General features: G+C 42.4%; 1 protein-coding gene and 1 long non-coding RNA gene across 2 annotated transcripts in view; both read left to right on the top strand.

The window, feature by feature from the left end:
• The first annotated feature begins 8,768 nt into the window (after positions 1-8,768).
• LOC129457206 (SUN domain-containing protein 1-like) lies at positions 8,769-11,551 on the top strand. Its single transcript, XM_055229851.1, has 6 exons — positions 8,769-8,789; positions 9,662-9,746; positions 9,856-9,971; positions 10,720-10,887; positions 11,073-11,165; positions 11,270-11,551. Exons 1-6 carry the CDS (start codon positions 8,769-8,771, stop codon positions 11,549-11,551), a joined length of 765 nt encoding a protein of 254 aa, XP_055085826.1.
• Positions 11,552-12,897: 1,346 nt separating this feature from the next.
• Positions 12,898-26,765, top strand: part of LOC129457175 (uncharacterized) — a 425,493-nt gene continuing 411,625 nt past the window's right edge. Inside the window, exons 1-3 of the long non-coding RNA XR_008649129.1 lie at positions 12,898-12,996; positions 13,161-13,320; positions 13,776-13,923. This is a non-coding gene — a long non-coding RNA (uncharacterized LOC129457175). The remainder of the gene's footprint in view (positions 12,997-13,160; positions 13,321-13,775; positions 13,924-26,765) is intronic.

Here is a 26,765-nt window from a genome sequence, read left to right as displayed (position 1 = left end):
CCTCGGAGCATGAAGAGGAGGAGGAGGTCAGTTCTGGAGCGCTGCCAGCAGCTCCCTCTCGAAGCTGGAGGGTGACAACACCAGGGACCTCTTCTTCGCTCTCCTCTTCGGTGACCTACAAAACAAAGTGTTATGAGAATGCCATTTAAACACAAGTTAATGGATATAGAAAACCAATCAGTACATATGTACATTTAATGGAAAATTGTAGACTGAAGTTGCACATTGAAATTCACAACAACCTCATACAGTTTTATGAAAGCCTGACCACAACTTAATGCCTTTACACACCTGTGGGTGCAGCAGAAGAGCCTGCCCTGAAGAAGCAGCAGCAGACAGGTCTAGGAGGTGGGAGCCCCCTCCTAGACCTGAGTTACCGGACTGTCTGTCAGACACAGTAGGACAATCTCACTCAGACACAGCAAAAGCTTCACACAATGGATTATACTCATAAGTCAGAGCTTTATCATAAAAATGTTAAGTGTGTTTTCAACATTGGAGTTTACAGTTGTCTTGGTTTGGTTGAAGCTCATGTTTTTCCATAGTTAAAATGAAATATTTATACTTCCAATAGCATTAACACACTACACAGGTCATGAGCAAGATTTTTGTCATTTTCATTGTATAAGTGGCTAAAGCACTTAATTAAAAGTCTTATAACAGAAATGTAAATGCGGTAATTTGATTCTTTTAATAAAACATTTAACTTGGATGGATGTGATGCAGCATGACCACAGTGACCACGTCTGATGACCACAGTGACCACGTCCGATGTCGCTCACACTGGTCCATGGGACGCTCAGGGAGTTTGTGTGTTTGCTCAGACTCGTGAAAAATTAGAGGGAACATTGCCCACAACTAATCCAGTTATAGCCAAAAAAAGGGCCGACCTCTGCGCAGAGACGACAGTGACACATCAGACAGTGACTACAGCAGCACCTACCAGTGGCACCTCCGACCTGTTACTATTGCAGAGGATGCTCTGGACTGAAAAAGTGAAATCTTTAAAATTGCTTATAAAGATCAAGGATACTTAAGCTAAAATGATGTATTGTTTTTTTCCCCAGCTCCTTCGGGCAAGAACCAACTTGGAAGAAAAAACAAACTACAGTAAAAAGTCTGATGAAAGACTTTTTAATCAAATTGCTTTGACACATTTTTTGTAATTTCAGATTTTAAAAGGTGAAATTGAATTGTATTTGATAAAAAAAATAAAAATAAAATACAGGCAAATATTTTGAATCCCATGCATAGCACTTTTAGAGCAGCTGACTATGCAAAGTTTGCAAAATTGGTTGTCCAAATCTGGCACATGTGGGTCCCTTTGTGTGCAAATTCAGTAATGAAGATATCAGCAGAACTGATATAATAAAAGTACGTTAAACAAGAGTTTGAGATTTTTAGTCTCCAACCAGGTTCACTATTAGTGAGTGAAATATGATGTTTTAAAAACAGCAGTGCATAAAGTGAATAAAATCCTACTTTTTGGGTTGGTTGTTTAGACAGTGAAATGATAGAATGTAGTGGTGTATGTGCATTCACACAGATGGAGCCATTATGAGTTTATGATAATTCCAATACTTTTAACTGCTGACTGCAGCAAAAACTAAGATTTGGACAGAAGAGACGTTTTTCGCCCAAACTGGTCTAGCTCATTGGATTTGGAAAGATTGATGTCTATGGCTCTTCCCGTGAAAACATCAACAGGTAACACGAAAATCTTATCACCCTTCCATGGTTGCTAATGGTTACACAGTTGTTATGCACAACATTCAAAGAATAACAACATAATGTTGTTATGGACAACATTCGAATTCAAAATCCACCATTTCGCTCTTGTCCTCGAGAGAGAAGCCACGCACTGTTCTCCGCAGACTAAGCTAACGGCTAATAGCAGCTAAACTAGCACCACCGCCTCACGCAGCTTTGTTTTTGTTTTTGTTCCCACAGCACTTGAACTTCATCAGCCTTCAAGTTCAGCAGCACTTGGGCCACCAGCCTTTAAGTTCAACTGCAGCATGGTAAAGCAAATTTGTCTTTTTAAAAAGCATTTGCGATGATTATTAGCATAAATAACAACGTTAGCTATAAGGCTACTTTCAGTATTTACTACTTCTACTTGGCATCAGTAACATTGACAAAGTAGCAATAACTAACACACTGAAAATAGAATTAGAAATGTTAAAATATAAATGTTTACTTGTATAGGTTCTATAGGCTCCATGGTTAAATTTTAAAAGGGAAGACTTTGAACACAGTTTAATACAGTTTAGCAACATGTTCACACTTAAATATATTGTTTGATAAGGCCATATTTGGCCAAAACACTGATTTTATACTAAAGATACTTGTATTATAATTGTACAAAAAGAATGAATCCTCAATGTATATGTATGTTTTTAATAAATAAAAGGGATTTGCTTTGTAAATATATCATTAGAGGACAACATCTCTGAAAGTACAGTTGTGAGTTTGTTCTAGTAAATCTGCTCAATAGTTGGTGAACTTACAACAACCCAGAGTATTTTATTTAATGTTGCTTACTGAAAATAAGTGTTGTGTTTTATGGAATTTTATTGAATTTGGAGTGGATCAACACAAAGTGGCCAAATGGCTCACATTTATGCATGTTCAACAAAAATATTTGATTTGAGTATTGGCTGCAGTAATCAACTTATTCATGATTTAGAAACTACAATACATTTACAACACTAACCAAATAAAACATAGGCAATGCACACAGATATTAAAATAAGCATCCTGTTGCACTACATTTGTTTTTTGAAAAGTAACCCCGATTGCCGAGGTCTTTGAAAAGTTGGAGATGCGGTGTATTATTCTTTTGATTACTGTTTATCCACCTTCCACAAACTCCTGTAGTGAGGTTTTGAAAGAAGACCTTACTTAGTTTGTCATTTAGATACTGTCTTTTAGCATACATCTAATGTTGATTATCTTCTGTCCAATAGGGCGGCAGGAAGAGGAAGAGGTCTCCGGCGCCTGTCCCTCGGATCACTCGTGCCCGCCGTGGTGATCCTTCAGCAAGGGGCAGCTCTCGACCCTCCTCTTCTGCTCCGGTAGGCCTGGTCACATTTGCCCTTTGCTCTTTTTAAAATGTCTTTTATAAAGACATCGGTATTCACCTGTGTGTTCTGATGTTCCAGGTCCAGAGACTGCACAGCCCAGGGCCCTCCACCACTGGGACGCCCGCAGCTCCTCAGCAGGTAAGGCTCACACACTTAACTCAACTAAAATCTGTCTCTTGGTGGTTTAGATTGTTTGTGGGAATTTTCACGTGTTTTTATCCCTTTTGCATTTTTACCTCTTTTAAACCAAACTTAAACTTTTGTAGGTTGCCAGCAGCAGACGCCCTCTGCCTCGGCAGACTGGCCCTTCTGCTTGTGTGCAGGTGAGTTTGACCTGTCTTAAATATTCAGTGACACTTAACTGCATGAAAAGTCAAATGGCTCACGATCTTTTTCTTGATTCCCAGCCTGTTGAGAGTCGCAGCCCTGGGCTCTCCGCCTCTGGCTCCTCCACCTCTGGCTCCTCCGCCTCTGGCTCCGCCGCCTCTGGCTCCGCCGCCTCTGGCTCCGCCGCCTCTGGCTCCTCTGTGCCCCCTCGCCCTGGTGCTCAGGTAAGTCTAATATTTCTCTGAATGAGACATTGTGCCCTTGTCGCATTGTGTTTGACATGTGTCTGTATATTGTTTGAGCAGCCTGGAGTTCGGCAGCGGTTCCCTCTCTGGCTCCATGTGTGGGACGAGTCCCTGTTCTGGGAGGTATACCAGACCCTATACTAGAATACTGTTGGTCACATATAAAACGGACACAATACTCTAAAGTGACTGTGCTCTCTTTCAGCTCTTGTGGACTATGCTTCCCAACCTGCACCACATGGACCAGGAGGTTTGGATGTACGTCTCTGGCTCAGACTCCATGCTGGTGACTACCCCCTTGACGTCTGCCTCCGCTGTCCGTGAGGTTGAGGAGACCCTGGAGACCCTGGAGACCTGGCACTCCAGCGACTGGCCCTACAGCAGCGAACTGTAAGTCCCTACGCTGTGGGGTTTAACCATTCATTTGTTGTTTGAGAGTGACAGGTACAGGTAGGTATTGTCACAAGTTCTCCGGTGAGCAGTACTGTGTCTTTTTACTTGATAATGTCATTTTGAGTTTAACAACACCTGCTTGTGCTCACACTGGATCCAATGACCTTTTGGGACTACACTGGGTCCTGTCTCATGGAACAGTGACGCTCTAGGACGCCAGAGTTCACAGAATGCATTTATTCACGACATACAGATGTCACAACCCTGCCTCTTTCCTCCTCTGTGCCTCAGGTATAAGCAAATCCCACATGAAAACACAGTGTAACTATTCACCATAAATGCCTCCTACAGTGATTTAATTTGATCCTTAATTGTTTAATGCAGTATACAGGTGGACTGTACTGCCAGCTGCTGGAGATGCCCTTGAAGCTGAAACAAGATGAAGATGATGGATCCTAACTGTTGTCATCATCATGCGAAAGCTGAAACTGTCAGATGTCTGGTAGGTTTAGTGACTATGCTAAAAATATTCTTTGGTTTAGTAGCTTTTACAAAAATAATGAAAGCTGTTGTAAAAATGTGCTGCAGTAAGACTGTTGAAATCAAATCCTGATTTTAGTTTAATAATAATCATCTTGTTTTCTTGGTAAAAGGTATCTATGACGATGGCTAATAGGAGATGATCGATCTGTCAGGCTGACCACGCCTGGACCACCAGACACATTACAGCATAGTTCATCTATATCAGCCAATAGGAGACAATGAGAGATATGTTGGAGTCCCTGACCAAACCTGGGAAGAACAGCTCTTAAGACTCGTCAAACCAGTCTCCATGAGACGCTTCTGACAAAGACTGAAGGTGCCAACCAAACATCATCTATTATTTATATTGTCTTATATGGATAAATAATTAAGTTGTAATTTTTTTTTTTTAACAGATACTGTTTGGAGGAGCAGGAATTAATGAATTGTGACCATTAACAAATACGTGTAAGTCATTCTAAATCTAAATCTTCGGCTTCTGTGCAATAATATGTTGTAATTTAATGTGGTTGTTGTTTTTGTTCCCTCTTCCAACATTCAAAACTGTTTGATTCTGAAAAAAATTGTCCAGATGACTGCCTGTGAAACTTTTTCTAAAATTCACCCCTCCTGGACGAATGAGGGACTGCGCAGTCTGCCTTCCAACTGAGTTTATCTACACGTGATTGTAAGTCATTTTAACATATATTTTATGAAAAAAATGTAATCTATGCACACAAAAAAATCTTGTCAACGACAAAATGACACACCACCTACTCACATACTATACTCAACACATCAATCATCTTGAGTTTGTACTGATGGCATGGCTTCAGCTGACATGTGGTTTTCTGGTGATATTCTGACAGAAACACTGCCACAAATTAATCACTGCAATTGTGTGTGTGTTTTTTTTTTTTTTTAAGCTTCAGTGACCATGGCAAAGCAAGCAGAGGGTGATTAAAAGAAGTCTTTTAGATGTCAGTTAAAAATTCTGTGCAAGATGGGACAGATGGAACAAAATGAGCGATTCCACATGATGGCCTCATGTGGCTCATGGTGAGTGTTTGGGGTGAATGATGCATGCATGGTGTATGTGAACAAGAGTAAATTAAAGGCAACAGAGTTAAATCTTGTGCTCACTGGAGCCGGTCAGCAGACCGCACTAACATGTGAAAACGACTTAAGACTTAACATTTCTCTTCAAATGTTTTTTTCAGTGCAGTAGAAGGATGGATGTTTCTGGACAGAAGAGTGAGATGCCTCCATAAGAACGCTGCAAGGTTTGTTGAATTCTATTTTATGTTCATTCCAGACAGATTCAAGATAAGATGAAATATTCAAACTTGCTTATAAAGGTCAAGGATATTTGAATTAAAATTGTGTATTGTTTTTCCCAGCAGCACTTTCATTTGATCCTTAATTGTCTATTGCAGTATAGAAGTGGACTCTACTGTCACCTGTTGGAGATGCCCCTGAAGTTAACACAGGATGAAGATGAAGAACCTAACTGTCGTCATCATGATGCAAATGCTGGAGTTATCAGATATCTGGTAGGTTTAGTGTCGGTGCTCGCTGGTTTAGTAGCTTTTAAAAAAATAATCAAACCTACATTTTCTTTTACGTTTGTGCAGTAATGTGTAATTGAATAGATCCTGTTTTAAGATGAGGAATATTCATCGTGTTTTCGTAGTATTACAGTATAATTTGGTTGTTGATCTATATCAGACCTTATAGATAAGAGATGTGTCTTGCTGACCATGTCTGGGAAGAACAGTTGTTGAGATGCGTCACACCACCCAAAGACTGTCTGAAGTTACTGCGTAAACGTGTCAAAGTAATACATCACCATGTTCTGTGCAGTAGTGTGTACTGTGACTGAGACTTAGTACCTGCACACTCAGTGTAGCTCAATAGACCGAGCCCACATACAGAAACTGTAAGAGCCGTTTACCGTTTCAGTGTAGCTAGCTCCTCCCTTCAGATATATTAGGCAGTGTCCACCAGCAAGCTGACCAGAACCGAAGAGGCAGATGAGCAGCGAAACGTTTTCACTCTTACAACTTTTTGTCCGGTTGACAGATTTGACTTTTTGCTTTTAGTACGGATCAGACCTAGACGACTGAGGGATTACACAGATATATTGTCTAATGTAGAACAGCTTATTATACCGTTTCTTTTTTTCCTTTAACAGATAATGTTCTGGAAAGAAGAGCAGAAATGAATACAACTGTGACCATTTACAAGTTACTGTAAGTCATTTTGCAATATTATATTTTAGAACAATATTTCAAATCAAGTTGATATAAGTGTGGCACTATGTGATTTCTGATGAACTCTAAAATGTTTACCCCCCATAAATTAAATCTAGTCTTAACTAGGCCTGTAAACGTTAAATATAACTACTGTTTCTATCTGTTTGGATCATATTGTGGATGGTTTGTTTTAAGAGCAATAATCGGTATCACCAGCAGAGGGCGCTTGGTGCTTTCACCCACAGTAGCTGTAGCCTGGGCAGAAGTAGTACTGTCTGAGTGAGCGCAGAGCAGGCATCAACTGAGTTTTATTATTATCTTTTCCAGATATTCATCATGATGGCAGAGGATGTGTTTGACTCATTAAAAGTACCAGCCAGTTGGATGAGAAGAAACAACCAGACCCTCCTCCAAAAACAGGGCCAGAGGAAGAATCTCTATGCACCACTCCACCATTTTACCTTCTCCATTCAGGACCTGACCAGAGCCAACAAACACTCAAGAGGGAACACTGAGGAGAGTTTAAAATCTGAGTCCCACGAGGCCACGAGGGTGAGAGAGGTGTTCAAGTCTCACGTCTGTGAAGAGGGAGCAGTGCCATGGCAGCCCGCAGAGTACTCATGTCCACCACAGGACTGACCCACAACGGCTCTTTTAGGAGCCACGAAGTGAACTATAAAGAGCTAAACATTTTACAATCTAGGCTTATGATTCATTATATTTATTCACTTAGCAAATATTATACTACCTGCATTTTAAGATTGTATATTTTTGTGCTGTTCTTTGTTTCTTGTTTGCTGGTAATGTCTGCAGGACTGGGCTGCTGACTGTAGCTTCAGGTTCATCATAACATGTACATTCAGAATGAATATATATATATATATATATATATATATATATATATATATATATATATATATATATATTCTCCTGACTACCAGTAGTTCAAATTTGTCCTCTATGGAGGACATATGTAAACCTGAATATCTCCAACCCAGTGCATACTACTGAAATAACTCCTTTTGACATCTACAGAGGACATTTAGAGCTTTTCAATGATACCAAATGTGAAGGGGTGGGGCTTTGGTACCTTTCTTTTTTCATCAAGGAAAATGGTGTCCGTCGCTGCAAGCACATTTTATGGGAAGAGGAAAAGTAAATGCATTTTACTTTTTATTGAGCAAATTCTGGCTTGAAATGTTGATGGCATATTTAATGTAAGTCTTTTAACAACACATTTAAACATTGTCTAATTAATTTTAATAGTTTTTTAGCGTAATATTTAAGTGTTTAAAAATGTCCTCTGTAGTGGACATTTGCAGTTATTTCCTCCATTTTGTTGTGTTTTTTCAAATGTTCTTTTTTTTTCACATTGACGTTCCAGAGTGTGAGAAAAAAGTGATCTCTTGTGGAGAGTCAGGCCCCTCTTGACCAAAGTAAGGCAAGGATGTCTAAATCTGCCTAGAACAGGAAAATTGTGCATTGACGACCAAATGGTTCCATTTACTGGTCTCTGCCCAGTGCGCCAGTATGTACCAGTTAAAACATACCCAACTGGACTGGACTTTGTACTCTACCAAGGCAAGACTACTTTCAGAGATATCGGAGGAAAGGGCGTTGAAGAACAAGCTGTTCTTCATTTGGCAGAGTCTTTTCCCCAAGAAACCCACCTGTTCTTTGACAGGTTCTATACTTCAGTCAACCTCCTCGACACCCTGATGAGAAAAGGGCTGACAGGAACTGGAACCCTCTGGAATAACGGTTCCAAAGGAGTGCAAGATCATAGGGGATAAGTCCTTCAAAAAGAAAGGAAGAGGGACATCAGAGATGGTAGTTAGACGAAACCCTCCTGAACTTGCCGTCATAAAGTGGTTGGACAACAAGTCCGTTGTCATGGGATCCTCTGCCTATGGCACTGAACCTCAGGACACACGCAGAAGATGGTCCAAGAAAGAGAAAAGGTACAAACCTTTTCTGGCAATCGCGGCAATCGCCACACCAACATGGGTGGCGTGGACTTGGTTGACCGAATGTTGAGTTTCTACATATATATCTCTCTCTCTCTATATATATATAGATAGATATATAGATATAGATATAGATATATAGAGAGAGAATCAATCAAAAAGAAGCTCAGGAGGAGCGCAGCAAATTCACCTGCAACATACAGCACATTTGTTAGTTTCAAAAAATAATGGTAAACATTTGGTATCGTTAAGGGTTTATCAATATTTCTCTTATCGATACAGTTTATTGATCTGGACCTTTAATGATATTCTTACACTTTTAAAGCACAAATGGACAAGTAAAATAAGTAAGAATTTGCACAAGTTAACAATAATGACTTTCTCTGCTCTGAGACAAGTATGCTTTATTTCAAATCCACTGTGTTAAGATCGCAGACTGGAGCTGATCCACTGGACCTTAAAGGGCCTGTGCTGTTTTCTGATCTATGTTATAATCTTGTTTCCTCATCATAAACATTACTGGAGTTGTGTTCCTCTGTTGCACCTTCTGATGTCATGTGGCAATGCAGGAAGTGCTCCACTGTGTTTTTAAGCTCCATACATCTTCAGTAAAATCATTTGGATGATTTAAGCCCTGGTGAAAGAGAGGAGCATTTTGACATTTTGAGCTTTGGAGATGTAAAGAGACTAATAGAAAACATACATTTCTTTTACAAATATTTGAGTAACCGTTTATTAAGAAGGTAACAACTTTTTAAAATATCTTAAAACTCACAAGAGTCAGTTTTGATATAGGACTTTAAAGACTTGGCCCCAGTGCTGTTATGATCCTGGTAGAGTTTCTGACTTCTGACCTGTGTCTTCAGGAGGTGCAGAGTATCGTGCAAAGCGCTTTAAGACGGTTCTCTGAGGACAGGACAGGACTGGCCGACTACGCTCTCGAGTCTGGAGGTAACTCTGTGTTTACATTTAGTATGTTTAATGTAGTGTGAATAAGGACTTTGTTTTTACCGAAATTACCTAAAGAGCCGCTGGTGTTGTTCTCCTGTGTGTCCTGTAGGGGGCAGTATTGTGGCCTCTCGCTGTTCTCAGACGTTTGAGTCCAAAGTGGCTCTGCTCAGTCTGTTTGGGGTCCCCCTGTGGTACTACAGACAGTCCCCAAGAGCTGCTATACAGGTACTACACACATGTATACAGGATGTATACGTGTACAGTCTCTCTGTGACTACTGCTATAGTCTGGACATATCTGTGGACATATCTGTGGACATATCTGTCCTGACGGCCACCGAGGTTCAAACTGGATTAATAAACCCAAAGGGCTGTAGTTTGCCCATGTCGGCCCTAAATCAAGATATGAACGTTAATAACAGACCAGTCAGACGCCGCCTTTCCCCAGGGTCGCTCCTGCTAGCGCTAGCAACATGTTCGATTGATAGCGTTGCTAAGGAAGGGAGTGTCACTTTCAACAGCCTCACTCTTGATTGGTTGTTATATCGGATTTTCCAATATAACTGCTAGCTTTGATGAGCTTCATTTAGAGCCAAACGCAGCCAAACGGTGTCACACTCCCTCCAGGTCTTTATACAGTCTGACGTACACCTGTACAGTGTGTTTGTGATCCCCCCTATGAACAGTTAAACGCATGTATACAGGTGCAAATATATATACAGATAATACTGCTATTATAACCACAAATACCTGTTCAGTCTCCACTGAAATGTGTGTATATATATATATACATATATATATGTGTGTGTGTGTGTGAATCCTATGACTTTGACTGTACTACATTATGTACAGGTACATTTATACAGAGTTGTAAACACACAAACCTCTGCCCTCACACTGCTGCCTGCACACATGGACTTGAATTCTGTGTATTATATCTGTTCTGTATTATATGTGTTCTCTGTATGTTCCAGCCGGACGTCCAGCCGGGTAACTGCTGGCCGTTCCGTGGTTCCTCGGGGGTCCTGGTGCTCCGTCTCTCCTCTCGGGTTCTTCCTTCAGCGTTCTCTTTAGAACATCTCCCAAAGAACTTGTCTCCAACGGAGAGTCTCCACAGCGCTCCCAAGGACTTCAGAGTCTATGTGAGAACCAGAATTAAACCTGAATGGACTGGACCCAGGGGGTCTTTACCCGGGGGTCTTTACCCGGGGGACTTTACCCGGGGGTCTTTACCCGGGGGTCTTTACCCGGGGGACTTTACCCGGGGGTCTTTACCCGGGGGTCTTTACCCGGGGGCTGCACCCGCTTTAACCCAAATCTTTTTCAGGGTCTGAGGGAAGAAGAAGAGGAGGAGGGGATACTTCTGGGGACATATGAGTATGACCAGGATGGAGAATCTCTACAGACCTACACCACAACTGTGAGTCTGCACCGCTCTGCTCCTCTGGCTCTGCTCCTCTGGCTCTGCTCCTCTGGCTCTGCTCCTCTGGCTCTGCTCCTCTGATGTTTCTTTTTTTGTTTCAGGAGGAAAACCATGAACCGTTCCAGATCATTCTTGTTAAGTTCTTGTCAAACTGGGGTCACGAGGAATACACCTGCATTTACCGCTTTAGAGTCCACGGGACCCCAGTCCAGGCTGACCCGGAGGAGGCTGACCCGGAGGAGGCGGACCCGGAGGAGGCGGACCCGGAGGAGGCGGACCCGGAGGAAGCGGACCCGGAGGAGGCGGACCCCGTGGTGGACCTGGAGGCGGACACGGAGAATACAGCTTTAGAGTCCCAGGAGCAAGACCAAACCCTGGATTAGACCCCCCTGCACTGGCCCCCGCACTGGACTTTGATAATGGCAGCTGTCTTATTTATTTGATGATTTGTGCCTGAAGGAAATATTTTAACTGTTTATCACCAAATGCACTTCTAAAAATAATTCAAACTTAAAGCATTTATTTAAATCCTCTGCTGTTGTAAAAACGTTTAAACAGACACAGGTTTGAGTAGAGTTTTTATAATGTGTAAATACATGTGTCTTTTGTACGTGATTCTGAATAAAGATGTGAACTATAAAAGTGTTAATACATTTAGTCCTTGTATTTTACCAAAATAAAACATTAAACACAAACAGATCCACCAACTCTCGATTACTACACAAGTCAAACACCAAATTAGCTAATACTGTTTGACTGATAAAGTGATGGAATGAAATGTTCAATGTTTTTCGAGTTTGGATGTTTATAGAATTATATAGTCAAAGCATTCACGTTACTAATGTCTAAACATTTCCAACACAGTGCATAGTGTTTTACATTTTTTTCCACTTTGACTATTTTTTTAGGTTTAAAATTATACATCCCGGTTGGAAATCCTGACATCCTGCCTGGAGAATTCCAAACTTTCTTGCATCCACTTCGTGCACTGGACCAAAAAGAATGTACATGGTATTGGACAAATATAGACCTGTATTAACACATTTATTGACTTGATTTCATAATTTAAGTATTAGAAAACGTGTTTCTTGGGTAAATTGGGCCAGACTTTTGAACAGAATTCTCCCAGTGTGTTGGCTTCAGTGTGAGACTCTAAAACCATCTACTTCCTGTAATTTTCAATATACTCAACTTTGTAAACTTCTACTAACTGTTCTGAAATGCATGGGATTCTTGGATTAGTTTAAAGTTCCTTGTTTCTCTCTCAGACCTGGAGGAGGTGCTGCGGTCCGGTCCAGCCCATTGACCAGTCAGATATACACGACGAGTAAACCTTCATCTTCCTCCTTCGTCAGCTCCAAACCACACGCTTTTACTGAAGGATTGGCTCCAGTAAAAACACCTAAGCTGATCAGTGACCATTGGACAGGACTCAATGAACTGCCCTGATTCAAATGGTCAAATATTGTATAAATAACTTCTTCCAAACACCACAACTTTTGCACCACCAGCAGGTCTGACGGTGCATTCAGACCGTGGCGTTCGGGGCATCAGGTTTACACGCAAAGTTCACAGGAGACGCACGTTTTGTTGTGTCCTACAATACCAAGTTGGAAAATCTGCCCTTTTTGATGCCGCAGTCTGAACTCAGAGTGAACTCCTCTCTGAGTCCGGCTCTAGTCCAGACCGGACCCCACTCCTGGTCCTAATCCAGACTCTGGTCTTGGGTCTGAGGAATCTAACAGACACCCACCACCTCCTCACAGCAAGACGCATCTACAGACTGATACAACAGCACCTGGAGGAGAGCCGCAAGGAGCTCAGCCAGGTAATTTAGACCTGGTTTAGACCTGGTTTAGACCTGGTTTAGACCTGGTTCAGTCCTGGTTCAGTCCTGGTTCAGGCTTGATTCATTCCGGGTTCAGACCTGGGTTCAGACCTGGGTTTAGACCTTTTTTTGACCTGGTTCTGACCTGGTTTCTCTGGTTTCAGGAGCCTGTGAGTGTCCCAGCCCTTGATCCCGTCTCTTTCTCTGATTGGGTGGGTCTGTACCTGCGGAACAGTGACGGACAGGTGGAGTTCAGTCTGGTCCTTGTCTCAGTTCTGTCCCAGTTCATCCAAGAACTCAAGAGTCCAGACCAGGCCTTCAAAGGTAACACCCCAGAGCGGCCCAGACCAGGATCATAACTAGATCTGGATCGAGACTAGGATCCATGACCAGATCTGGGTTAGACCTGGTTTTAGACCTGGTTTTAGACCTGGTTTTAGACCTGGTTTTAGACCTGGCTTAGTCCTAGCTCAGATTTGGAGGTTGCGTAGCATCTGGTAAAAGCAGAACTTACTGTGTTTCTTAGAAGGAAATTGCATAATGTAGTTTTTCAGAACCAAAGGGACTACATCTCATATCTTTAAAAAATATATGAGAGACAAATATTTGTAAAGTGTCAGAAAATTAAATCATGGCTTCTTTATGGTCAGGTTAAAATGTAACTTGAATAACAGAGCTTCAGACAGAGCAGTGCATCCAGTTAGCTACACGTCCCCAGAGAAAGTTGATGACATCAGCTGCAAAGTATCAGTATACTGTATAAATGTGTATGTTCTCAGATGAGGAGTGGTGGAACCCCGAGCATCTGGACACTAACACCTGCTGTTACCTGAGCTGCTCGCTAAGATGCTGTGTCTTCTGATGGGCGGGGCTTCAGACGGACCAATCACAGCGCAGTACAGACCACTGCTGAAGCTCCTCTTTAAGGTACAGGCACCTCCCCCTCTAACCCCGTTTCTGTTTCTGTTGTCAGGATAATAAAGCTTTAAAGTCGATTTCGTTACTAAGGAATCAACGATGACCATGATTTTCATACACAAAATAATAGTTGAGGTCTTATATTTGTTCTGATACAGCTCAAGATGTCACTGAAACTGTTGAGGAAAGCTCAAATTATGTCCTAAATGTGACTTTTTAAGTATTGATACCTGCTCAAATGAGTATCTAGTTTCGATTGTATAATAAAAATGGACGTCGCCCATACCATCCGTTTGCAACCAAATGAAGCTCATCGTGTCCAGCAGTTATAGCGGATAATCTGCAAGGAGGGACCATATTTGGAAATGCAGGAAAAAACCTTAGGAGCGAGACTGTTGAAGGCGACGCCCCTTCATGCCCGCCGCTGGTCAGGCACGGAATGCTCGCTTAGCAAAGAGGCTGTCAATCAACCTGTTGCTAACTGATTTTTGATGGTTTTGACGATTGAAGTTTCTCTTGACAGGTGCACCTGGGCTCTCCACTGCTCGTCTTTCGTTTTCTGTCCCTGATCTGGAGCTGCAATGCTCTCCAGGGCGACCAGTTGGAGGGGCGGGGCCATGTGCATCTGGGGCCAGTGCTTCAGATGCAGGCGCTGCTCCTGGGCGCCACCCTGCTGGAAAACCAGAGCTCAAAGCAACTACAGGAGGTGTTCCTGAAGACACCCGGTGAGTCCTGGTTCATTTCTGGTCTAGACCTGGTTTAGTCCTGGTTTAGTCCTGGTTTAGACCTGGTTTAGACCTGGTTTAGACCTGGTTTAGACCTGGTTTAGACCTGGTTTAGACCTGGTTTAGACCTGGTTTAGACCTGTTTGTCAGGACCCCATACCCTATTTCACCTTTAAGGCTCATTCATGCTGTATGTTCTCGACACATATAAATACACAGAGGCTTTTGTCCGTTCTCTGGTTGTTCTGTCTAATCTGGTCCGTCTCTTTAGAACATGTGGAATCTCAGCACCAGCGCCGTACTTGATCTGACCACTGGGGGCAGTAGTGACCATAGCTCGGCCGCATCAGCAGAATAAGCAAACCAATATTTTATATTTACAGCAACAACCACTGAAGTAAAAAAAAAAAAAAAAGTCCCTTGGCATTAATGCTAATAGTATAAACAATTATAAGGCTGTTGTGATGTTTTTGAGATGGTCACAGGTTTAATGACTTAATGATAAAATACTTTAAAACAACTACATTAATTTCAATAAAACATTAAAAACCTGGGGCATGTGTGCAAAACCTCAACAGTGTGGCTTGATTTAATATAAAATGTGCTTAGAGTAAGTTGTAAAATCTAAATAAGATGGATCGCGATGGAATATCTTGAAACAAGTTAAATCTCATTGAGACAAGTGAAAAATCTTAAATAGTTGAACTATACTAAATAATCGTCTTTGTGTAATTAGGAGTCAGTGGTGTTGCACAAACGTGAGCAGTGCCATGTGTTTTTAAACGGTGCAATATTAGGACTGTGATGAATTAACAGCATGAAACTAAATATTTTATCTTTTTAATGGTGAAAATGTGACATAAAACAGGGAGTTAAACCCATGAGTCCAGTCAGTGTTTCCTGTTTGACAAAAGCAGCAGCGACTTATGTTCATTTGTGCATTGTTAATATTATTGTTAATTACTTTTTAAATTATAATTGTTTATTATTTTTTTTATTTTTGTGATTTGAAATTGTGATTTGTTGCAGGGTGAAGGTTTACAGGGCTTGGACTTATCAGCACATTATAATAGAAAAACGGAATCGGCGTGGAATTCCGTCTCCACGGTGACGGCGTGATGTCATCGATGTGATGCCACAGAATTGTAGTAGGTGTGAACTTTCCCGCACATTTGTCATTTTTGACTTGGTGATCGAACAGTGAGCCACATTGCATTTGTCTCCTCGACTTTTCGCAAACAAACTGATTTAAGTGTCCAAACGTTGAACTCAGAGAAATGAGTCGATTTAAAGCGGTGAGTTCATGTTTGAAGCTCTGGTTTACACTCACACAAAAGCCTCACAAAACACAAAAGCCTGTTTCTGCAGAGTTCAGTTTTAGTCTGTTTAACTGTTTCTTGAAGTATTTTAATTTAATTTACAACTATGAACAGTATATTTTAACACATTTTGGCACATAAATATGGATCATATGATGTAAAACTCATGTAAGACGATTGTTTGGAGCTTGTGGAGACGAGAGTATGAAGTTTTTATGGAGTCAGATTGGGAAAAGGAGCAGTCAATAAATAATCCTCTTTGTTTTTACAGTTTCCATACATCTACGATAGGGACAACATCTATCCAGATGATTTCCTAAGCGGCTGGGAGGGCGAAGAGGAGTTTGCAGATCCTGAATTCGTCCGGGGACTCATCTCTGAGCCTTCCCCTCCTCCTGCTGCACCTGTGGGACCTACCACACCCCCACCACCTCAGGACAGTCCAACCCAGAGCGAGTTGGACTTCATGGACCAATTAAGCACCATAGACTTTAAGATGGTGGATGATTTGTGTCGTGAGTCTCTTGAAGAGGACATTCCTTTTGACCTTCTAGACGATTTGGAGCTCATGATCGGCTCAGAGACGCTCAACCCTGGAGCACAAACCTCTGAGTGCTCCAGTCCAAAGAGGAGGAGAGTGTTAAACCGTTGGGACAGGCTAAGGTCTAGAGTAAGTGAACGTGCATAATCCAACGATACACTGTACTTTGCCATTCATATTTAACTATAAAATAAATAAAAAAAACACAATGAAATGTCTTTTTGTCATATCTCAATGAAAGTGATCGAATTGTTTTGTGTTTTTTCAGCCAAACAACAGCTCTGGCCGCACACAGATGCCCTCGGGGACACAAGGGCCACGTCCAGGACCGTCCTCCTCTGGTACCTCTGCTACGACAAGGTAAAGAACAGGACCATCTGTGTAGAAATATACATACGATCCTTCGTCCCACGAAAGAACATGCACCTTACACCTTTGTTCTCTGGAGAAGTTTTTTGCAAAGGTCAATATTTCCATTTCCCTGTAGACTCCACTAACAGAGTGTTGTGTTTGTAGCAGGAGGACGCAGGATGCGGACGCGCAGAGCAGGCCGTACATCAAGAAGCCTCCAAACGCTTTTATGTTGTACAGGGCGGAGCAGAGGCCCAACGTGGTGCAGGAGCTCGGCATCACCGACTGCGCCAAAGTGAACGTGGTGCTGGGACAGAGGGTGAGTGGAACACGCCAAACACACAGGAACATTCAAGATACGGCTCACGAATGATGAAGAGCCGAAGGTAGAATCCTGTTTAACATGTGTCTTTTTGCAGTGGAAGATGTTGTCTGGTGAGGAGCAGGCGCCGTATTTTGAACGAGCGCGACAAGAGAGACTCGCTCATGAGGCCAAGTACCCCGAATGGTCTGTGATGGACAACTTTGTAAGTGCAACACTCGTCTCACACACACATCTCACACACGTCTCACACTCGTCTCACACACGTCTCACACACACGTCTCACACTCATCTGGATCATTTCAGTGATTAAAATGTATTTTTACTAAAACCTTTATGTCTTTTCAGGGTAAAAAGGCCAGAAAGAGAAACAACCGCGGCCGTCCAGTCACAGACCCACAGGGAGCTGCTCCTCCAGCAGCGCCTCCTCAGCCTGTGATGTGGGTCAATATGACTTACCCAGTGAACAACCAGGCCAACAGCAACCAGGCCCCCATCAACCAGGCCCCTATCAACCTGGTCCCCATCGACCAGGCCCTGAAAAACCTGGCCCCCGACAACCAGGTCCTGTACAGCCTGCCCCCCAACAACCAGGTCCTGTACAACCAGGCCCCCAGCACCCAGGCCAACAGCAGCCAGGCCCCCATCAACCTGGTCCCCATCGACCAGGCCCTGAAAAACCTGGCCCCCGACAACCAGGTCCTGTACAGCCTGCCCCCCAACAACCAGGTCCTGTACAACCAGGCCCCCAGCACCCAGGCCAACAGCAACCAGGCCCCCATCAACCAGGTCCCCATCAACCTGGTCCCCATCGACCAGGCCCTGAAAAACCTGGCCCCCCGACAACCAGGTCCTGTACAGCCTGCCCCCCAACAACCAGGTCCTGTACAACCAGGCCCCCAGCACCCAGGCCAACAGCAACCAGGCCCCCATCAACCTGGTCCCCATCGACCAGGCCCTGAAAAACCTGGCCCCCGACAACCAGGTCCTGTACAGCCTGCCCCCCAACAACCAGGTCCTGTACAACCAGGCCCCCAGCACCCAGGCCAACAGCAACCTGGCCCCCATCAACCAGGTCCCGTACAGCCTGCCCCCCAACAACCAGGTCCTGTACAACCAGGTCCCGTACAACCTGGCCCCCAACAACCAGGTCCTGTACAACCAGGTCCCCATTAACCAGGTCCCAAACAACCTGGCCTCCAACAACCAGACCAACAGCAACCAGGCCCTGTACAACCAGGTCCCAATCAACCAGGTCCCGTACAACCTGGCCCCCAACACCCAGGCCAACAGCAACCTGGCCCCCAACAACCAGGTCCTGTCCAACCTGGCCCCCAACACCCAGGCTCACAACAACCAGGCCAACAGCAACCAGGCCCCCAGCAACCTGGCCCCCAACAATCAGGCCCACAGCAACCAGGCCCCCAACAACCAGGGCCTGTCCTACTTGGCCCCCATCAACCAGATCCTGGACAACCTGGCCATCAGGAACTGGGCCAACAGCAATTAGGCCCCCAACAACCAGGTCCTGTACAACCAGGCCCCCAACAACCAGGTGCTGTACAACCAGGCCCCCATCAACCAGGTCCCAAACAACCTGGCCCCCAACAACCAGGTCCCCATCAACCAGGTCCCAAACAACCTGGCCCCCAACAACCAGGTCCCCATCAACCAGGTCCCAAACAACCTGGCCCCCAACAACCACCAGGTCCTGTACAACCAGGCCCCCAGCACCCAGGCCAACAGCAACCAGGTCCTGTACAACCAGGTCCCGTACAACCTGGCCCCCAACAACCAGGTCCTGTACAACCAGGTCCCCATCAACCAGGTCCCATACAACCTGGCCCCCAACACCCAGGCTCACAGCAACCAGGCCCCCAACAACCAGGGCCTGTCCTACTTGGCCCCCATCAACCAGATCCTGGACAACCTGGCCATCAGGAACTGGGCCAACAGCAATTAGGCCCCCAACAACCAGGTCCTGTACAACCAGGCCCCCAACAACCAGGTGCTGTACAATCGGGCCCCCAACAACCAGGTGCTGTACAATCGGGCCCCCAACAACCAGGTCCTGTACAACCGGGCCCCCAACAACCAGGTCCTGTACAACCGGGCCCCCAACAACCAGGTCCTGTACAATCGGGCCCCGAATAACCAGGCCATGAACAACCAGGTCCATTCTGTGTAGACCTTTAGACAGATTTTTATGCTGTCACCAGCATTATTTTTTATATTTATTTTGCTGATATTTTGTATTTTGTATTGTATTTGTGTCATTCAATCATCATCAATTATTGTTTTAATTTTACTTACTCAATATTTTTTATATATATATATATATTTTTTACATTTTTCTACTTTTATTTAATAAACAATTTTCTATTGAAAATACGTGTCAGCTTTTTCTTTAATATGTGTGTGGTTTAAGTATGAATTGTATATCCGGGTAAAAGTAACAAAGTTATTTATTTAAGGCCTTATTTTTGAAGCAGTTTTAAATAAGTGGCAGGTTCTGGTTCACCCAAATGAAAATCTTGGGTGGACCTGTATTCATCCTGTGGGGCCCTGTAGAGAAGTGAACAGTTCACCCAGTGGGGCCCTGTAGAGTGTGAACAGTTCACGCTGTGGGGCCCTGTAGAGTGTGAACAGTTCACCTGTGGGGCCCTGTAGAGTGTGAACAGTTCATCCTGTGGGGCCCTGTAGAGAGTGAACAGTTCACCCTGTGGGGCCCTGTAGAGAGTGAACAGTTCATCCTGTGGGGCCCTGTCACACGCTCTTGTTCCTTTGTATTCCTTTTTGCCCAGATTTTAGGTTGTGCTTTTTAAAAAAGTTTAATAAAGTAAATAAAATAACATTCGATGTCTCCATAGGATTACACGACATATCACATTTGTCACATGATTAATCCAAGATGGCGGACGTCTGTGAGACATGGACATTCAAATCGTCTATAAACCCTCGGGCACTGACTGACGTGGATGTGAAATCTTTAACTTTACACCATGTAGTGTTTATCACAGTCACATTTAGACTTGTCACGTGTGTTTTTCATGGTCACTTCATACGTGCTGTTTTTACACACAGTAATTAGAGCCTCTCAGGGCGTTTATCTCATGTCTTAAGATACGTCCAAACTTGGCTTTTGTTTAGTAAAAGTCTTCATTAATTACTGCAGAACTCTCCTTCACGTGGCCCGGGAGGATGAGCTTCAGGGGACAAAGGACCCGAAATGAGTCATGTCAACATGAGTAGTGTAGCCTCAGAGTCATGTCTCACCACAAACGCACAGTGGACAGATCCTCTACTCTAGTTCCTTGTTTTACACATCACATAATCTCATGATAATTTCCAGAGTCCATGTCCCCAGTCTCTCCCGGGGATCAGGGAGAAGCTCTGCCTGAGGTGTGTTTTGAAGACCCCTCTGACAGAGGGCTCCACCAGACGTTCCCAGCAGACCCTCATGATACGCTTGGGCCTGCCAGGTCTGTCCAGCTTCCTCCTCTGCAGCAGATCCAACTCACGACCCGGTGGTGATTGGTTGAAAGCAACAAGTCGATCATCAACCTCCAACTTGGGGTGTCCTGGTGCCACATGCACTGATGGACATTCTTGTGATCGAACATGATGTTCGTTAGGGAGAAACTGTGACTAGCACAGAAGTCCAATAACAGAACAGAACAGAAATGATGTTCCTCATGTCTTCCTGCGTTTGGCTCATTTACCCAGGATGCACCTGTAGATCCTGGGTCGCCTCGGAGTGCTGCAGTTTGCCCACAATACACTGCAGTTTTAATTTTTTACTTCATTTAAGAAGTAAAATGTATCTTAATTAAATAAACGTCATTACACAATTTGTTGTTGTTTTGAGATTGTTTTTGTAATCTTGACGCTGCCCCCGGTGGACTCGTCTCTCATTACACCACGAGGACATTATTATGGGACAGCACAGACTGACAGAGCCGAGACGAGAGACGGAAAGAATCGTGAAGAAGAATCGTTTAGGGAAAATCAAAGTGCATCAGTGTAATATGATCCTGAGAGAGTCCTGCTTCAGAAACTCATTTTAGACTCGTCCTCCTCTTAAACTCGTGGTTAGAATCATCATTTTAATATAAAAAACCCACAGAGAGTCTTTAAAAAACACTGATGTCCTGTGTTTGACAAACCTCCACAGATTTATGACGCTCAACCTGATTCTGTCTCTTTAAAAACGTGAAAAACAGATTAAGTTCATTTTTTTTTAAAGTTTACGAGTTACTCCTCATTTACCTCATACAGTCTGAAGCATCTGAATTACTCACCACGATGAGTTTATAAGCACTTTCCACAACTTTCAGAGACCAGAGCGGAGTTTGTGTCACTGTAATACTAAAAATAACTAACAACTAGCATGCTAACAATAAAACTCATTTACATTTCCAAAACATTACTTAACAAATATTTAATTGCATTTATTCTGTTAGGTTTTTTATAATTATTCTTGTTAATAGTCTCAACAAATCTTGCAGGCATGTAAATATATACATGTATACATTTTTCAAGCTGAGCAGGTTTCTATAAATAATAATAGGCCTATAAAAATACAAAATAACAGAAAGCCAGAGAACACATAAGGTACAACTGGGGGAAAAGAGCTTTGATGCAGGTGTACAGCCATAGTGCCTTCTTCGACTGAACAAGACTCAAAGAATCCCTTAGGGCAGTGGTCCCCAACCACCGGCCGTGGACCGGTACCGGTCCGTGGATCAATTGGTACCGGGCCACCGGCCGTCCAAGAAATAATTAATTATTTCTGTTGTATTTATTATCTGAGTCTGAAAAATCGTTTATTTTGAAAAATCGTTTATTTTGAAAAATCTTTTATTTTGATAAATGACCGGATTCTCTCGGTTACATTTCCGTCACTTGAGCGCCGACAACTTAACCACGTAGCATTCCGACGGCCTGCCCGCGTTACACGTTACAACTTTACAGCAATGTACGTGTATTTCTGCGTCACCCACACAAACAATCTACACATCAAATGAAAGCTACAGCATTCATCTTTCTGAATATGTAAACCATTTACACCTCGAATCACCACAGTGCTGACAGAAAAGCCGTTTTAACAGAGAAGTCAGAAATGTGAATCTGGACTTCACTTACCATTGAGCGCTCTGGTTCTGTCAGACATCAACATTTTCACACAAAGTTGGTCTCATTCGTTCCGTAAAGGTCCAGAGAATATAATCCAGTCAAGAAATTATGTCCACAAAGGAAGTTAGAGCCTCCATGTCCAATCTGCTGCAGGAAAGTGAAAATCTGTTCCGTCACTTCTCCGCGTAAAAACACGAGACTGGATATAAAGATCCGCGCGTATTGCGTAATTTTACGCAGCACTTTTGTATTTTAAACATGACGAAACGGACAAAACAAAGGAAGTACACTACCGAGGACACTGTGGATGCTTGTACAGGTTAAACTAGAGGCATCTCGGACCCGGAGCGGTTCGTGGAACCGAGTGAAGATCTCATGGTGGACTGAGGAGTAGACTGGATGCTGTTCCTGATCGGTAGCGTGGTTTAATTCTGCTATTAACTTAATTGTGGGTCAAATGTGTATCATGTGTAATCATTAGCATTAGCATTAGCATTAGCCCCCCCCCCAGATTACAGATGTAACTGTAAGATAAATGTCACTACATTTAATCTTGTTAATTAACCATTTCTATATTTATTACTTATTCAAGTTATAAATATTGCATATTGATGTGCATAGACATGAAAAAATGGCTGTTTAACTGTGTATGTAAGGATAAACTGACATTTTAAGACAGTCATACCTTTTAATTTACTTTGTCACGGGCACACATAAAATGATGTGGCGGGCCGAATTGGCCCACAGGCCTTGAGTTTGACACATGTGCCTTAGGGGAGACCCAATTATACATTAAGGCACTTTGGTGAATTGGGAAGTGGATGCAGAAATGTGTGCATAATGGCGCATTTTACGCACTGTTGTTTGGCGTTTTTAAACATGACGAAACGGACAAACCAAAGGGAGGACGTGATCGAGGACACTGTGGATGTTTGTACAAGTTAAACTAGAGGCATCTCGGACCCGGAGCGGTTCATGGGCAAAGAGTAAAGATCCCACAGTGGACTCAGGAGTAAAGGACCTTACTTTTTGATGGATTGGATGCTGTTCTCGATCAGTAAGCGTGGTTTATTCTGCTATTGACTTAATTGTAGGTCAAATATACCGTGTATAATCGTTAGCTTTGCTTCTGTGCACATAGTGCACATTCGGACCATGCGCTCTGGCACATTTGTGTTCAGCTGTATGAATTAGACTTAATTTGTCTATTGTTTAAAAGGTGTTGTTTTATTCTGCAGTTTGCATTATTGTAGGTAAAAATCTAAGATGTGCACACATTAGCGTCTCATCTGTGCGCACGGGTGAGGCGCGCGCTGGTACGTTCCTGTGGAGAGTTACAGATCAGACTTTGTTTATTGTTGATATGTGACAGAATATGGTTCAGACAGAGATAAGCACAGAAGCTACAAGTGTCATTGTTATGTCAGAGTGGGCAAACACCAGAACTAACATCTAAACGTTAGACTGGAACTGGAAACATGAGGCAGTGTGGTGCCGTAAAGGCGATTATAATCGTGCGCGATGATCGCGATTATAAAAAAATGCCACGAACGATTAATTGCGGACCTTTTTTTTTTATCGCGATTAATGATATTATCTTATATCGTCCCATCCCGAGTCCTAATGGTAAACACAGATGAACAAATGCACAGTTAAGGTCACTCACAGTAAACAGAATTATAAAGCAGCTCATTATCAAATACAAGCCCATATAACAGAGAAATGAGCTCTAGAAAGTGAAAACACTAAGCTCAAATGTTGGTTGTAAATAAACTAGAGTCAGTGTTAGGACATAGTTGAAATAACAGGACATAGCCTTAGCTTTGTCTTGTATAGATGTGCTCCGGTCATGTCTCTGCACACACAAGGCTATGACACTCACAATAAACAACATCACAAAACATCTTCAGAGTTGAGCTTGTTTGAATGTAACTTTATCTCAAAATGATATTAAGGGAAAGTGAATAAAAGCACTCACCTTACACTGATGCTCATAAATATTGATTTCAAATGTTTGCAGTTCTTCAGTGACGGTCCAGTGTAGAACATCTCCTGAAGCACAGACACAGTAGAGCTTCAGGACTTGGTGTTTCTTCTATTTTGCATTATTAAACTGACATTTCTCCATAGCGACGCCAATAACACAAACTATAGGTCAGATCTATGAAGAAGGAAGAATGCACGCTTTTCAACGTATTAAAACAGTAAAAACAAATGAATGCCATACTGTGGAACATTCCTAGAAAATGCTGCTTTGACTTTTGTTTCAGCAGCTGTAGACTGTAAGTTACACCTGTGCTATGGTTTTATGACCTGCAACATTTGAATCTAACCTGGTCTGATTGTTCTTATGATCAACTTTAGGCTTTAAATATAAATCTGAAAATGCAAAATGACTTCTTCTTTAGAATATATATGTCCATTATGTGTCTAATATTTCACAGGGCGCAGTCTGAGCAGGTTTTGTTTCTTAAAATATCAACTTAAACAGTGGAAATTAGCATGAAATTCCCTCTGAAAACTGACAGAATAAACAGAGATATATCCGTATGAGTTTAATGATCAAACACTGCCCTAATTTAAGTTTTTAACAGCAAAAAACAGCAAAGTAAAGTTTTTAAATCAGGAACATTTGACCTCCTGCTTCAGATGTCACGTGGCTGCGTCAGGGCTGCGCGCTTACGTCACTGAACCATATCCATTATTTTGATTAACAGCACATTCAGATATAATACACTATGAAATATTAGACACATAATGGACATATATATTCTAAAGAGGAAGTTATTTTGCATTTTTAGATTTATATTTAAAGCCTAAAGTTGCTCATAAAAAAACAATCAGAATCAGGTTAGATTCAACCTCAGAGAAACGTTCAAATGTTGCAGGTCATAAAACCATAGCACAGGTGTAAATTAGAGTTTAGAGCTGCTAAAATACAAAAGTCAAGTTTTACTCCGAGGGAAAAGGTTTTTGTTTCTTAAAAATATATTTGTCGAAAACAAGAGGGTTTGGGAAGAGGTTTAGAGGGACACAAAGATGACACATTTGGACTTTTATTTTATCCAAGGAATTATCTGCCAATGGATAAACACTTTACCATCATCTTGAGTCCAACAAATGTACAAATCATTTAGAAAGTGAAAAAAATAGACCTATTATAATAAAAACAACAATAGTAATAGGCTTTAATTAACTCTAAATTGGATTTGGGATTGGATTATACAGTTTTTGTTTGTTTCCTTCAATCACTGATATAGTTCTAAGTTACTCTTCAATAAAACTGTTCAAACTTTGTTTTTCTCCTGCCTCTGCCATTCAGAGACCAACAGCGTGGCGCCCTCTGCTGGAGCTCAGTGATACTGCACCTCAGTCACAGGTGTGGTTCTGCCTCAGGTGACAGTAAACGTGAAAGTAAAGAACCTGCACAGAGACGATGCTGACGCAGTGAGTTTTTCTTGTGATTTATTTATAAAATCATAGAACAATGACTTGTCCTGTGTCCTTGGTTCAGCTCCACAGAAATAGCACTGATTTCTAAACAGGAGCCTTCTGTCTTTAACCACAATACACAGAATTCATCCAAAACACTGGACATTTACAAGCACAGCACCGTTTAAACATTCAGAAAATAAAGATGTAGACATATATTTCTATTTGTAAGACAATAACTTCTGTACATTTGTGAAGCTTTGGTCCTTGTTTACAGGTGATTGCTTAGAATGAACTATAAATGTCACATGACCGACCAGGAAATAAAATCATCTTCAAAATGGTCAAACTACAAACTATTTTGTAAAATGTTTGACAAAATCTCAAATATCAGTTTTAATCCATCTTTTTGTGACCTGGTGTAGACTTGGTTGGTTTTATTTGAGACCAGTTCAATGTTTAGTCCTAGTTTAGTTTCTGTTTGGAAGTATATGGTCCTCGTTTAATCATGGTATAATCCTTAAGTGCAGGAGGTAGAATATTTTAAAAAGTAGTTAAGTCTAATGTCCAGCAGAGGGAGACACAGACCCATCAGACCTCTGGGTGCAGGACATAGACACATTTCACAGTGACTCCACATCTGGAGAACAGAGCTTCTAAACAGGACACAACTCTGTATGTTTTGTTCAAATGGACTCTTCTTCTGATTCCAGCTCCTACAACATGGAGCCACCTGGACCTGGAACCGGGTCTAAACCCAGACCTAAACCTGCTCCCAGCTCTGTGTCTCTGAAAAGTGATGACTCCAAAGATCATCCTCCAGACTTTAGAGAAGCTCCTCCTGAAGACCAGAGGCAAGACCTTCCTTATTAAAATATTTAGATCATATTTAGATGCTGTATTTATTTATTTTAATCATATATTTTCTATGAATAAATAGAAATATTTTATTTGTAGATCTTTTAAGTCAAAAGTCATTAATCATTGCTAAATCAGCACATTGTAAGAATGTTTGTTTCTGGTGT

Source organism: Periophthalmus magnuspinnatus, chromosome 19 (assembly GCF_009829125.3).
Source record: "Periophthalmus magnuspinnatus isolate fPerMag1 chromosome 19, fPerMag1.2.pri, whole genome shotgun sequence".
NCBI lineage: Eukaryota > Metazoa > Chordata > Actinopteri > Gobiiformes > Gobiidae > Periophthalmus > Periophthalmus magnuspinnatus.
The sequence above is the reverse complement of the archived record's forward strand: the minus strand, read 5'-3'. Positions and strand labels throughout refer to the sequence as shown.

What these genes read in the sequence shown, in the direction of transcription:
- LOC129457206 (XM_055229851.1), top strand. Translation starts at nt 8,769, where the DNA reads ATGGTCCAAGAAAGAGAAAAG. An exon ending in TGGTCCAAGAAAGAGAAAAG is followed by an intron (nt 8,790 to 9,661) that starts GTACAAACCTTT and finishes CTGTGTCTTCAG; the next exon opens with GAGGTGCAGAGTATCGTGCA. An exon ending in CCAAGGACTTCAGAGTCTAT is followed by an intron (nt 10,888 to 11,072) that starts GTGAGAACCAGA and finishes AATCTTTTTCAG; the next exon opens with GGTCTGAGGGAAGAAGAAGA.